General features: G+C 39.5%; 1 protein-coding gene across 1 annotated transcript; it reads left to right on the forward strand.

Annotated features, from left to right (window-relative positions):
- The first annotated feature begins 11,349 nt into the window (after positions 1-11,349).
- On the forward strand, positions 11,350-12,213 carry LOC132363468 (olfactory receptor 7C1-like). Its single transcript, XM_059919155.1, has 2 exons — positions 11,350-11,704; positions 11,990-12,213. The coding sequence occupies exons 1-2, from the start codon at positions 11,350-11,352 to the stop codon at positions 12,211-12,213; spliced, it is 579 nt and encodes a 192-aa protein (XP_059775138.1).
- The last annotated feature ends 2,136 nt before the right edge of the window (positions 12,214-14,349 follow it).

The following is a 14,349-nucleotide window of genomic DNA, read 5'->3' on the forward strand; positions in this document are numbered from 1 at the left end:
GGTGTTCTGGGCTCCATACACTATGCTGTGGTGGTCTGAAGGGCTACACCCAGGTGCTTTAGTGAGAGAATTGCTTGTTAGGCTGTTGGAACCATCAGCACAAGAACCTATGAACAGCTTATGGCTGGGCCTCCATCATACCTCTCCTAGACTTAATATTTGACATATTTTAGATTGACTTTAATGGGGTACATTGGCATAGGGAGCAGCTATGTTGGGAAGAGGGTCAGGATGGTGGATGGGTCTGACAGATCAGCCATGGTCTGGGGAGACTGTGCAGAGCCTGAGTGATATAAATCTCCTGGATCTTCTGTTACCAAACCGAACCCAGGTTTGCTCACCCGCTGCACAACAAAGCCAGTCTATTGACACCAGGTAGTGGTGAACAAAAGTACAGCGTTTATTTTCAGGGTGCCAAGCAAGGAGAATGAGCAGCTAATGCTCAAAGACCAGAACTCCCCAGTGGATTTCAGGCAAGAGTTTTTAAAATCAGTGTTAGAAGTTAGGGTCGCAGGGTATGTGATCATGGACATTCTTCTGAATGGTTGGTGGTGAGGTAACAGGGTGATGTTTTGGGAATCTTAACCATCAGGCTTCTGGTTCCAACCTTGTGGGGTCTACATGCTTGTGCTCAACATGTAGTCAACATCCTCCTCCACTTCTCTAATCATTAACTGAGTCTACTCTCTGGAATATGGGAAAGTCCTGCAAGATGAAGGCTTTTTTCTACAAACAAAAGCAAGTGACATGAAGGGGCTTGTCCCTGGGAGAGCCCTCAGGGTCCTGCTCAGTTTCACATCTAGTAGGTGAAACCCACTAGCAGAAGGGAAACCATATTTAATGTTCTTTCTATTTTACAGTGTTGTCTCTCATTTACTTACTCCCTTTGTCTGAATCTACACTCTAAATCATGGTTAAGAAAACTGTTACCCACAGAATAAATTCCACTCACAACCTGTTTTTGTAAAAAGGCTTTATTGGAACACAGCATACTGGGTTGAATAGTGCCCCCCTCCCAAAAGATATATCCACATCCTAACCCCCAGTACCTGTGAATGTGACCTTATTTGGGGAAAAAAAAGTCTTTTTACAGATATAATCAAGGATCTCGTGGTGCGATCAACCTAGATTTTCCAAGTGGACCCTAGATCCAATGACAAGTGTCCTTAAAAGAGGCACAGAGCAGAGAGACAGACAGAGATAAGACCATGTGATTATGGAAGCAGAGATTGAAGGCATGCACACACAAAATCCAGGAATGCTTGGAGTCACTAAAAGCAGGAAGAGACAAGGAATGACATCTCCCATAGAGCCTTTGGAGGGAGGGCAACCCTTCTGACATCTTGATTTTAGACTTCCAGCCTCCAGAACTGTGATAAAATAAATTCCTGTTGTTTTAAGCCATCCAGTTAGTGGTTAGTTGTTACAGTATCCACAGAAAATGAACACCTACAGCCAAGTCCATTTGTGTAGGTATTGCCTACAACTGCTTTCACACTAAAATAGGGGAGACTTAACATCCCTGAAACGGACTTAACTCCATTGCAACTGATTCCCCACAACGCCTAAAATATGTATTATCTAGTCCTTTATAAATATGTTTGCCAATGCCTGTTCTAAGTCACTATTGGTACTGATTTTATATACAAAGTACTCTTTCTCATTGGAAAGGAATGCTCTGAATAGCCCACCTGGTTATATAGCTAGAAAAATTACCCATGTGAGTTTAAAGATGTGAATGCATTTACCCCTGATGAAAAAAACTGAATAACTGGGTCTGTACAAAGAAAACTCTACCTCTGCAGCCAAAAAATTTACTCTCCATCAAGTGAAATAGCCCATGCATTTTCTTCAAAATCTATCTCCAGTTTTCAAAACATGGCAGGTTGAAGTTCCAGAGAGGATCTTATTTGGGATGTGTGTGGTCAGGCAACAGCTATGTCTGGAGACTCAGTGTCACTCACAGGCAGCACAGAAGCTCATGGGATGATCTTTTCAATATACCCTGCATGGGAGGTTATATACATGGGGGAGATATTCATTCCAGGGGAGATGGACGCATTGGTAGGAAGGGAATATGTACCTGGCCCCCCAAGGTGAACCCATGGAGACTGAACTGGCAGAAAAGTTTCCTTTTTATGGGCTCTTGGCTTCAAGAGAGCTGAATTGCTTAGGGAATTGAGCAACAATAAAACAATTTATTTAACGAAGAGCTCTGAGTATTCAGCCTCTGCAGAGCTCACCTGCAGCTCATGATCCCCAGGCTAAGAGCATTCTCTCTGTGCCTCTCTGAGATGTGCAATCACTCCAGAGAACCAGCACAGGAAACCCACTGCCTGCCCTTTCTGCACCCATTGTCCAAGGAGAGAAGGGCCAGTAGGACCAAATTCTTCAAGTGATGCCATTAAGGGATGCCAGAGTAGTCCAGTAAGTACTGTGGGAAAGCGGTGTGGATAAAAGGAAATATTTTATTAACTGTGTCTTCTGGGGAAACAGTCAAGTTGATGAGATTGTGAAACGGATAAATCAATATCCTTCACAGTTCATATCCCTGCCTCTGAATGGAATTCTTGCAGTGCATTCCTTCTGAGCTCCTTTCTTCTCACTTCCCATCTTAGAGCACAACTTTAAGCCCTCTCTCTCCTCCCCTAGAAGGAACTGGCCCTCCCTTATGTCTGCTCAACTCCAAGCCTTCTGCTCTGTTTCAGCGTTAACATTTACTCTTATTTGAGAAGCATGACTGAGTGAGGCAGCCCTGCAGAGTGAGAAAGGACCTGACTTGGAGTCAGGGAGGTGTGATTCTAATTCAGCCCTTTCTATCTAGCACATGGTGGCATCTGGAAATATTTCTTACATTTTGCAGACGATTTCTCATCAGCACAAGAGTGAGTATAAAGAGATTTGAGAGAATTCTCTTGGAACTATGAATAGAATGGGACAAGTGTCTAGGACCTAGTGTCATTTTAAAAACATCATTTATTTATTCACTCATTCACATAACATGATTTAAAAGAATTTTAAGGAAACTACACAGTACATGAAACAAAGCAAAACACTTAAATGTATATGACAAGAGAAATATTGTGGCAGAAGTAAGAAAAGGGGAAATAAAACTAGGTGAATAACTACATAAGCAAACAAAATATATACTATGAAATGTTACATAGTTGCCAAAATTGGGCTCCTGATATGACTCTGAGAATTCCAGTGAAGACAAAGGTCTCTGTTTGTACTGTTAGGATAAAATTTGGCTACATAAACGGAAAAAGTAAAAGAAAAAGTGTTACTATCCAATGAGGGTTTAACTTACCTCCCTCATAAAAAGGGTGGCCAGCACGATGTCTCCATGCTAACAAGAGGTTCAGGGTTCATTCTAACTCTCTGCTCCCACATCCATAGTGTATGGTTTTCCAAGACATGTCAGCTGCAAGAGTCTCATTGTCTTGTGCAAATTCCAGACAAAAAGGAGATAGAAAGGGGAAAGGCTTCTACAGAGCATTTCAATATTCCTACCCAATAATTTAACATACTATCCATGACTGTCCATGATTGAAGAGAATGTGGAAAATATGGTATCTTTGCTGGGCACATGACCACTTCCAAATATAATCAGGTTCTGTTAATAGGGAAGAGGGGAATGGAAAAGTTGTGCAGCCAATCTATAATGAGCAATCATAAGATTGCCAGTATCCATAACACTAAAACAAACAATTGCTTGATAGGAGCATGACCTTTTTGACACTAAAGCCAAAAGGACATTGATCTTCCTAACTCTTGTAAAACAGTCACATTGTGTGGTGAAGGGAGCACTGTCTCCAGCCAATTCCCTTCAAGGAATCCAAAAACACTTTAAGGTTCTTGAAGTATTTCTTAACATAGGCTAGAGACATCACATGTGATAATACCCACACTGGGGTAGAGCTGCGGCAGAGACATTACATCATGGCTCAGGTATTAAGATATTTTGGAAAAAATCAGCAGTAAACCTTGATCAGAGTTACAAGTTCAGATCCCATCTGAATGACAAGAGCTTTCAGACTCCTGAGTAGTAAAGACTTACTGCACTGCCTTAGAGGACAATTTCCTGTATTAATATTAATTTGGTGACTCCAATTAACACGTCTCCATCTGATCCTGCTTTAATACTCAAATTAAGATTTTGGAATGACCTGTCTCTGTATATTTCCTGGAGCTTTGTTATTTTTACATACCAATCTTATATGCGTTTGATAAGAAAAATCTCTCCCCCCCCCCCTCCCCACAAAGTTGGTAACCTGAAACCATTATTACCAGATTCCAGAAGAGTGGTACACCTCATTTGGGAGGTCCTAAGAGACTTCCAGTGAATCCAGCCAATGTCTCACACCTGAAACGATTTCCCTGTTTTTGGAGTCCTCCCTCTGTGGATCAACATGAAGACATGGGGATGCTCTTGGGATTGTCTCAGGTGAGGTTGGGTGTGTTCAGGAGGCATTGCCATATCTTTGAATGAAGGCATCAGAGTCTCAATGATCCTTGAACCGATGTGTGTCTCCTTCCTCTAGAGTGTGGAGAAACACCAGGTCAGGGACTCTGAGATTGTTTCTTTGGGCACTCTTAAGAGTGGAGGTCAAAACTAAAGAAGTGATGCCTATAAAATAAAGAACCTCGTGCTTGTGGATTTACATATGTAAGTAGAAGAATTCAATGAGTAACCAAACTTCCTGCATGCTTAAGTCCACTTGCTCCCCATAAGCTACATTACTCAACATCTATCATAACACTAGGACAAGTTATTAGCTGGGTAGAAGAGAGAATGTAACTACAGAAGCCCTAAAACTGCAAATATGACCCCATGCCCTTGTTCTGCAGACTACAAATCCAATAATGAGAATTAACATACTTTTGTCTTTCAGAGACACCACTGTGGTCCAGGTAAAGCCTGCCTGCCTTCATCTCCTTCCCTTCCTGAGGGCAGAGCTCTATCCCCACCAACAAACACCCCCCACACACACACACATTTACCAATGAAATGCATTCCTTGAATTATGTGATGGAATTATTGGGCTGGAAAGGCCCAACAAGTACTTTGCCAAGAACACGCATTCTTAATGGAGGTGAAACCACCCCAAGGAGGCAAAAGTATATTTTTCCACAGAGTGAAAAAAAACATAGGTATTACAATGATTTGTGGCTCTCTAGAGCACTACTGTGCATTAACAGATAAATGATATATCTGTGGTTAACATTTCAAGAATGGGGAGATGGGGAGGCATTCTGGAAAAAAAATGCCTAAAAAGTTTCCTGAAGGGGCAAAAATGAAAAAGGATAGAGAAACACTGGTCTACGGGTATTGAGTTAGAGGAAGTTCTGGTAAACACTAACTCCCATAAGACAGAGGAGTGCAAAAAGAGAGGGAAAGTCCATTTGCAAGAATCCTGTACCATTTAAGTCTTTAGCTATGAGTGGATCTTTGCATTCATGACATCCTCTCTCCATCCTCTCTCTCTTTTTTTTAAATAAGTTTATTTATTTATTTATGTCTGCTTTGGGTCCTCGTTGCTGCTCACAGTCTTTCTCTAGTTGTGAATGGGGGCTACTCTTCGTTGCAGTGCGCAGGCTTCTTGTTGAGGAGCACAGGCTCTAGGCACGCGGGCTTCAGTAGTTGTGGTTCGCGGGCTCTAGAATGCAGGCTCAGTAGTTGTGGCTCATGGGCTTAGCTGCTCCGCGGCATGTGGGATCTTCCCGGGCCAGGGCTCGAACCCATGTCCCCTGCATTGGCAGGCGGACTCAACCACTGAGCCACCAGGGAAGCCCTCCATTCTCTCTTGACACCTATTTTATGCCTCTCTCATTCACAATTTCAATTCTAGGAGCTTTTTTTCATGATCTAGAACTTCCATTCTCTAGAGTGTTTCTATTTTTCCTACAAGAGCCAGCTTCTCATCTCTCTCTTATCATTTCATCTCCTGTACTCATAAGTGAGGAGTTACTACGCAACAATACAATAATACTGACTTCCATGTTTACTTATATGTTTATCAGTGTTATTTATTTCTTCATATGGTTTCCAGTTACTGCCCAGTGTTCTTTCCTTTCAGCCTGAAGGACTCCCTTTAGCATTATGTATAGGGTAGGTCTACCAACAACAAACTCCTTCAACTTGTTTATCTAGGAATGTCTTAATTTCTTCTTCTTTAAAAAAATAATTTGAGTTGAAATTCACATAACATAAAGTTAACCGTTTTTAGGCAAACAGTTGTATTGTGCAGCCACTACCTCTACCTAGTTCTAAAACATTTCCATCATTCCAAAGTAAAATCTTTTATACATTATAAGAGCAGTTTCTCTCCATTACCTCCTGCCCTAGTCCCTGTGTATGTACTCATGTGTATGTCTCTATGGATTTATGTATTCTATATATTTTATATACATGGAATCATACAATATGTGGTCTTTGTGTTGAATTTCCTTCACTTAGCATAATATTTTGCATTTTCATCCAAGTTGTAATGTGTATTTCTTTTCATGGCTTAATTCTTTTCCACAGATTATATTCTTCATTTTTGAAGGACAGTTTTGCTGGATATACAATTCTTGGTTGATGTCTTCCCCCACACACAGCCCAGCACTTTAAATATGACACCCCCACTACCTTCTGACTGCCATATTTCTCATGAGAAATCAACTGTTAATCTTACTAAGATTCCCTCTTATGTTATGAGTCACTTCTCTTTTGCTGCTTTCAAGATCCTCTCTTTGTCTTTAAGGTTTTTGACAGTTTGATTACAATGTGTCTCAGTATAGATCTCTTTGAGTTTATCCTGCTTGGAGTTTGTTGAGCTTCCTGAACATGTAGATTCATATCTTTTATCAAATGGGGAATTTTTAAATTTTTCAGTCATTATTTTTTCAAATATTTGTTCTACCCCTTTCCCTCCCCTATCATTTGGGGACTCCAATTATACATATGTTGCTATATTTGATGGATTTCATAGGTTTTTTAGGTTCTGTTCATTTTTCTCATTCTTTTTCCTTCTTGCTCCTCAGAATACATAATCTCCATTGACTTACCTTCAGGTACTAATACTTTCTTCCACTTGACCATATATGTTAATGAAGACTAGTAGTGAATTTCTCATTTCAGTTACAGCACTTTTAAACTTTAGAATTTCTATTAGGTTGCTTTCATAATTTTTATCTGTTTATATATGTTCTCTATTTGGTGAGACAGCCAGGTTTCCTTTAACTCTTTGTGCATGGCTTCCTTTAGTTCTGTAAGCATATTTAAGAAAGTTGATATTAAGTCTTTCTCTGGTAAGTACAAGGTCTGGGCCACCTCAAATTCAGGTTCTACTATTTTATTTTTCCTGTGAATGAACCATACATTCTTGTTTCTCTGCATGCATTATATTTTTTTCTTGTTATTCTTGAAAACTAAATATTTTGAATTTTAAATTGTCATAATTCTGGAAATCAGATTTTCCCCTCCTCATTGGGGTATGTTGTTACTGCTTATTGTGGATAGTATTTGTTTGTTTGCTTAATGACTTCTATAAACTAATTTTTTAAGATTGTATTTTTTGTCATGTGTGATCACTGAAGTCTCTGTTCTTTTATCTTGTTGGTCAGCTAGTGGTAGAGAGATTTCCTTAAACTCTGGAATCAAAGACTAAAATTTCCCAATCTTTACTGTTTGGTTGTGTGTGTGTGTGTGTGTGTGTGTGTGTGTGTGTGTGTGTACATTCTTTTAATACTCAGCTGGGCATTTTATATCTCTTTGCTTTTGTCTTCACTTGTTGCTTGCCCAGAACCTTGAATATCAGTCAGAGGTGAGAGATCAGGGCTTTTTGATGTTTTCTGAGCAGGCTTTCTACCTTGGATATGTGCCAGGCCTTTTAAATTCCAAATAACACGTGTACACTTTTATAGTTATATATCCAAACCATCTCACTCCCCAGCATTTTCTCCCAGGCATTTCAGTGTACCTATCATTTGCCTCAACTCATATGTTTTGCCCCAGACACCAGCAGATAGTTCATCTGTCTTTAATTATGCTTGACAATTGCACTCCACATAGCTTCTTTCCCACCTTGAGAGAAGTTTCAAGTTAGGCAAAGTAAAGGTAAAGACTTTTTTTAGTCCTTCAAGGAGCCATAAGACAGGTCAAAACAGAAAACACATTTTTGCTGCTCCAGCAGTAGGAGTCCACACAGGGACTGTGGGTTGCCTTATTCAACACTGCCACTGTGCCAGGAAGGGGATGTTAGGGAAATAATAAGTTAAATTACCAAAACGCTTTCTAACCTGATTTCAGTCACATTTTTCTTTTTTTTTTTTTTTTTCTACTTTATTTATTTATTTTTATTTTATTTTTGGCTGTGTTGGGTCTTCGGTTCATGCGAGGGCTTTCTCTAGTTGAGGCAAGTGGGGGCCACTCTTCATCGCGGTGCAGGGACCGCTCTTCATCGCGGTGCGCGGGCCTTTTCACTATCGCGGCCCCTCCCGTCGCGGGGCACAGGCTCCAGACGCGCAGGCTCAGTAGTTGTGGCTCACGGGCCCAGCTGCTCCGTGGCATGTGGGATCTTCCCAGACCAGGGCTCGAACCCGTGTCCCCTGCATTAGCAGGCAGATTCTCAACCACTGCGCCACCAGGGAAGCCCAGTCACATTTTTCTTGATTAAGGGTTCACTTCTTTTTATAAACCATCAGTTATTTTTCATATTCATGATAAAGTTGATACTGACAGTTTCCCCAGGAGTTTCAGTGTTTTTGTGGAGTGTTGGGGCATTGGAGTTTCCTACTCCACTATTTTCTCTGACATCAGTCCCTAACTAGCTTGTAAGCCTTTTTTAAAGTATGCATGTACAGATATGCTCATGTACAAAAACTCTGAATCCTAACCTTAAAAAAGTTTCCTAATATACCATTAGCCTAACATGCAGTACTTATATTAATGTTTTAAACTGTACTTTCAGAAATCCTACTGAAAGATAAGCAAAAAGCCATAATGTGTGACAGGATTTCCAATGACACAGAACAGAGTGTCACCAAATAAAAATGTAAAATGATGTAATATATGATTATATAAGCAATGCAAATTGTGAATATTATAGATATTTGCACTGAAAATTAAACGTTGGGTATATAAACAATGTTTGGAATAGATAATACCAATGTATGAACTTATTAACTCCACATACATGGCATTAAAAAAACATAATTATTGACTTTCTATTTTTGCCTACATGTTAAATAATGAGGTTTGAGGGAATGTGTAGAGGAAAATAAAAGTGAGGCCATAAAAGCTAAAGGACTATATAGATCAATGGAACAGGATAGAAGGTCCAAAGATAAACCCATGCACATATGGTCTCCTTATCTTTGATAAAGGAGGCAAGAATATACAATGGAGAAAAGGCAGCCTCTTCAATAAGTGGTGCTGAGAAAACTGGATAGCTACATACGAAAGAATGAAATTAGAACACTTCCTAACACCATACACAAAAATAAACTCAAAATGGATTAAAGACCTAAATGTGAGGTCAGTCACTATAAAACTCTTAGAGGAAAACATAGGAAGAACACTCTATGATGTAAATTACAGCAAGATCCTTTTTGACCCACCTCCTAGAGAAATGGAAATAAAAAACAAAATAAACAAATGGGACCCAATGAAACTTAAAAGCTTTTGCACAGCAAAAGAAACCATAAACAAGATGAAAAGACAACCCTCAGAATAGGAGAAAATATTTGCAAATGAAACAACTGAAAAGAATTAATCTCCAAAATATACAAGAAGCTCATGCAGCTCAATATCAAAAAAAACAAACAACCCAATCCAAAAATGGGCAGAAGACCTAAACAGACATTTCTCCAAAGAAGATATACAGATTGCCAACAAACACATGAAAGGATGCTCAACATCACTAATCATTAGAGAAATGCAAATCAAAACTACCATGAGGTATCACCTCACACCAGTCAGAATGGCCATGATCAAAAATCTACAAACAATAATAGCTGGAGAGGGTGTGGAGAAAGGGAACCCTCTTGCACTGTTGGTGAGAATGTAAATTGATACAGCCACTATGGAGAACAGTATGGAGGTTCCTTAAAAAACTATAAATAGAACTACCATATGACCCAGCAATCCCACTACTGGGCATATACCCTGAGAAAACCATAATTCAAAAAGAGTCATGTACCACAATGTTCATTGCAGCACTATTTACAATAGCCAGGACATGGAAGCAACCTAAGTGTCCATCAAGAGATGAATGGATAAAGAAGATGTGGCACATATATACAATGGAATATTACTCAGCCATAAAAAGAAACGAAATTGAGTTATTTGTAGTGTGATGGGTGGACCTAGAGTCTGTCATATACAGTGAAGTAAGTCAGAAAGAGAAAAACAAATACTGTATGCTAACACATATATATGGGATCTTAAAAAAAAAATGGTTCTGAAGAACCTAGGAGCAGGAGAGGAATAATGACGCAGATGTAGAGAATGGACTTGAGGACACAGGGAGGGGGAAGGGTAAGCTGGGACGAAGTGAGAGAGTACCATTGACATATATACACTACCAAATGTAAAATACATAGCTAGTGGGAAGCAGCTGCATAGCACAGGGAGATCAGCTCGGTGCTTTGCGACCACCTAGAGGGGTGGGATAGGGAGGGTGGGAGGGAGATGCAAGAGGGAGGGGATATGGGGATATATGTATACATATAGCTGATTCACTTTGTTATATAGCAGAACCTAACACAACATTGTAAAGCAGTTATACTCCAATAATGTTAAAAAAATAAAATAAGAAATAAAAGCTAAAGGACTAGAAGGCATAGATGCTCTAGACCAACACTAATTTTGACAATTAATCAAACATTAATGAACATGTGAAACTCCAGGTGATCTTGTTAAAATGTAGATTCTGATTCAGCAGGTCTGAGTGGGGCCTTGGATTCTGCATTCAAAGAAGCTCTTGAGTAATGTGACCTGCTGGTCTACATGCCACACTTTCAGTAGACAGGTTATAAAGCATATGACAACTTTGAAATTAAGACTACATTTCCAGATAGTAGTGACAGCAAAGAAAAGGATGGAAGCATTTCAAACTCCCCAACTAAAGGCAGTTAGAAAAAGGCAGTACTTTATTATTTCTTTCACCTGAATTTAAAGGTAACCACATTTCTGTGCTGCTTTTATTATGAGATAATTGAATGTTGCTTTTTTTGCTATATCCTGGCAGTTATTTCATCTACATGGAATCAGGAAATCAAACACATGCTTTGGAATTTCTCCTCTTGGGATTTTCAGCAAAGTCGGAGATTCAGTTCATTCTCTTTGGACTGTTCCTGTCCATGTACCTGGTGACATTCACTGGGAATCTGCTCATCATCCTGGCCATCGTCTCAGACTCTCACCTCCACACCCCCATGTACTTCTTTCTCTCCAACCTGTCCTTTGCTGACATCTGTTTCACCTCCACCACCATCCCAAAGATGCTGCTGAACCTCCAGACACAGAGCAAAGTCATAACATATAAAGCCTGCCTCAGCCAGATATTTTTTTTCATTGTGTTTGGGTGCCTGGACAATTTATTCCTGACCGTGATGGCCTATGATCGCTTTGTGGCCATCTGTCACCCCCTGCACTACACAGTCATCATGAATTCCCAGGTGTGTGGACTGCTGGCTCTGGGCTCCTGGTGCCTCAGTGTCATGGGTTCCTTAATTGAAACCTTGACCATTTTGAGGCTCTCCTTCTGCACAAATCTGGAAATCCCACACTTTTTTTGTGATCTTCCTGAAGTCCTGAAACTCACCTGTTCTGACACTCTCATCAATAACATAGTGGTGTATTTTGCAACTGGCCTTCTGGCCGTGATTCCTTTCAGTGGAATACTTTTCTCTTACTATCAAATTGTTTCCTCCATACTGAGGATTTCCTCAGCTGGGGGCAAGTTCAAAGCTTTTTCCACCTGTGGGGCTCACCTCTTAGTGGTTTTCTTGTTCTACGGCACAGGCCTTGGGGTCTACCTTAGTTCTGCAGGCACTTCATCCTCTAGGACAAGTCTGGTGGCCTCAGTGATGTACACCATGGTCACCCCCATGTTAAACCCTTTCATCTACAGTCTGAGGAACAGGGACATGAAGGGGGCTCTGGGGAGACTCCTCAGCAGGGCAACATCCCTCAGTGACAGGACTGTTGCAGGACTCCCATAAGTAGCAAGGATCAAACCTTGCAGGCATTTTTCATGGATCTTGGATGTATCCAAACATCAGTTTATTCTCTTCTAGTCCTGGAATCATTATATCTAACTATATCTTGATTTTGACCACATTTAAAGACAGTGTACTATATTTCTAGGGTTGCCATGACAAAGTACCACAAACCAGGTGGCTTAAATAACCACCTTTATTGTCTTACAGTTCTAGAGACTAGAATTCTGAAATCAAGGAGTCAGCAGGGTCCATTCCTCCTAAGGGCTCTGATGAAAAATCTGTTCCATATCTAGCTTCTTTTGGTTTGCTGGTCATCTTTGGAATTCCTTAGCAAGTAAATCGCCACTTCAATCTCTGCATTTATCTTCATATGGTGTTCTCCCTGTGTGTGTGTGAGCGAGTGTGTGTGTGTTTGTGTTTGTATAGGTATGAGCGGCTATGTCCAAATTTCCCCTTTTTTTGAGAATGCCAGTCATATTAATTACAGACCTAATCTACTCCTCTATAGACCTTGTCTTAATTTGACTAATTATATCCACGACAATCCTATTTCCAAATAAGGGTAAATTCTGAGGTTCTAGATGTTAGGACATCAGAGTATGAATTTCTGGAGGACATAACTCATCTCATAAAGCACAGTTTTATCATGTTTAGCTTCAAATGTAAAGTATGGCCAACACACCAAATCCTGCCCTTTTTCTGGTTTTCTAAATAAAGTTTTATTGGAATAAAGCCACACCCATTTGTGTACATATTTTATATAGCTACTTTCATGCTACAACAGCATATTTGAGTAGTTGTCTGAAAAGCCTAATGTTTACTACCTGGCCCTTCACTGTAAAATTTGCTGGCCTCTGAATTAAACTATTGCTTTCACTTCAGTTTGGTAGCTAGACTTTTAAGCATCTCAGGACACCATCCAAATCCCCACAAACCATCATTATTGTTATTAATGTATGTGGTTAGAAGGGTTTTTATGAGATGCTAAATCAAACAAAATGTGATCCTTTTCCTAATAATCTAAGTAGTAATATCATAATGCCAAGAACTTTGTCTTCTCTTAATCTTCATATCTCCTCTGCCTAGGGAAAAAAAATCTTACATAGAAAGAAAGTACATTCAGTTCTTCTTGAGTGAGTAGGTCTAAACAAGTCTATGCAAATACTGACTAAAAACATGGAATTAGTAAAGCTAGTAAAGCTCTTAGGTATTGTGTGGTTAAACTTTACATTGATTATTAGTAATGCCATTATGTGAAAGCCTTGTTGCAAGATTATGAACTTGCCATCCTGCACATGTTAAGGCAAAGGCAATGTTATCAGCCCCAAGTGGACCTGTGTATGATGGGAAGGACTGGAACAATGGTCAACTTTTTATGCAACCTATTCAATTAGTGAAAATGATCCTTCTCTCCCTACCTGAAAAGGAAGAGTTATGGTAGAATCTAGTCTATTGTTGGAAAGTTCTCAACATTAAAGACCTTCCATTATTCTAAGTCTACAATATCCATGGTTGGTTTAGTTTTCTTGAAGGCACAGATAATGGCCTGTAATATTCTTTTTTTTTTTTTTTCTGTATTGTCTTTGGTTTTGGTATCAGGGTTATGGCAGCCTCATAGAATGAACATGGGAGTGTTCCGTGCTCTTCAATTTTTTGGAGTTGTTTGTGAAGGATAGGTATTAGTTCTCCTTTATGTGTTTGGTAGAATTCCCTTGGGAAGCTGTCCAGTCCTGGACTTTTGTTTGCTAGGAGTTTTTTGTTTGTTTGTTTTCTTTTGTTTTTTATTACAAATTCAATTTCACTTCTAGTGATTGATCTGTCCAAATTCTCTTATTTTTTCTTGACTCAGTCTTGACAGTTTGTATGGTTCTAGAAATTTGTCTATTTCTTCTAGGTTTTCTAATTTGTTGGCATGTAACTGTTCATAGTATTCTCTTATGACTTTTTTATTTCTGTGTTATTTGTTATTATTTCTCCTCTTTCATTTCTTATTTTGTTGATTGGGTGCACTTTCTTTTATTCTATGTGAGCCTGGATAAAGGTTTATCAGTGTTGTTTACCCTTTCAAAAAACCAATTACTGGTTTCATTAATCTTTTCTTTTTTATCTCTATTTTATTTATTTCCTCTCTGATCT

The sequence above is a fragment of the Balaenoptera ricei genome, chromosome 3 (assembly GCF_028023285.1).
Source record: "Balaenoptera ricei isolate mBalRic1 chromosome 3, mBalRic1.hap2, whole genome shotgun sequence".
NCBI classification, from domain to species: Eukaryota; Metazoa; Chordata; class Mammalia; order Artiodactyla; family Balaenopteridae; genus Balaenoptera; species Balaenoptera ricei.

What these genes read in the sequence shown, in the direction of transcription:
- LOC132363468 (XM_059919155.1), top strand. Translation starts at nt 11,350, where the DNA reads ATGTACCTGGTGACATTCACTGGGAATCTGCTCATCATCCTGGCCATC. An exon ending in TCTGGGCTCCTGGTGCCTCA is followed by an intron (nt 11,705 to 11,989) that starts GTGTCATGGGTT and finishes CTCACCTCTTAG; the next exon opens with TGGTTTTCTTGTTCTACGGC.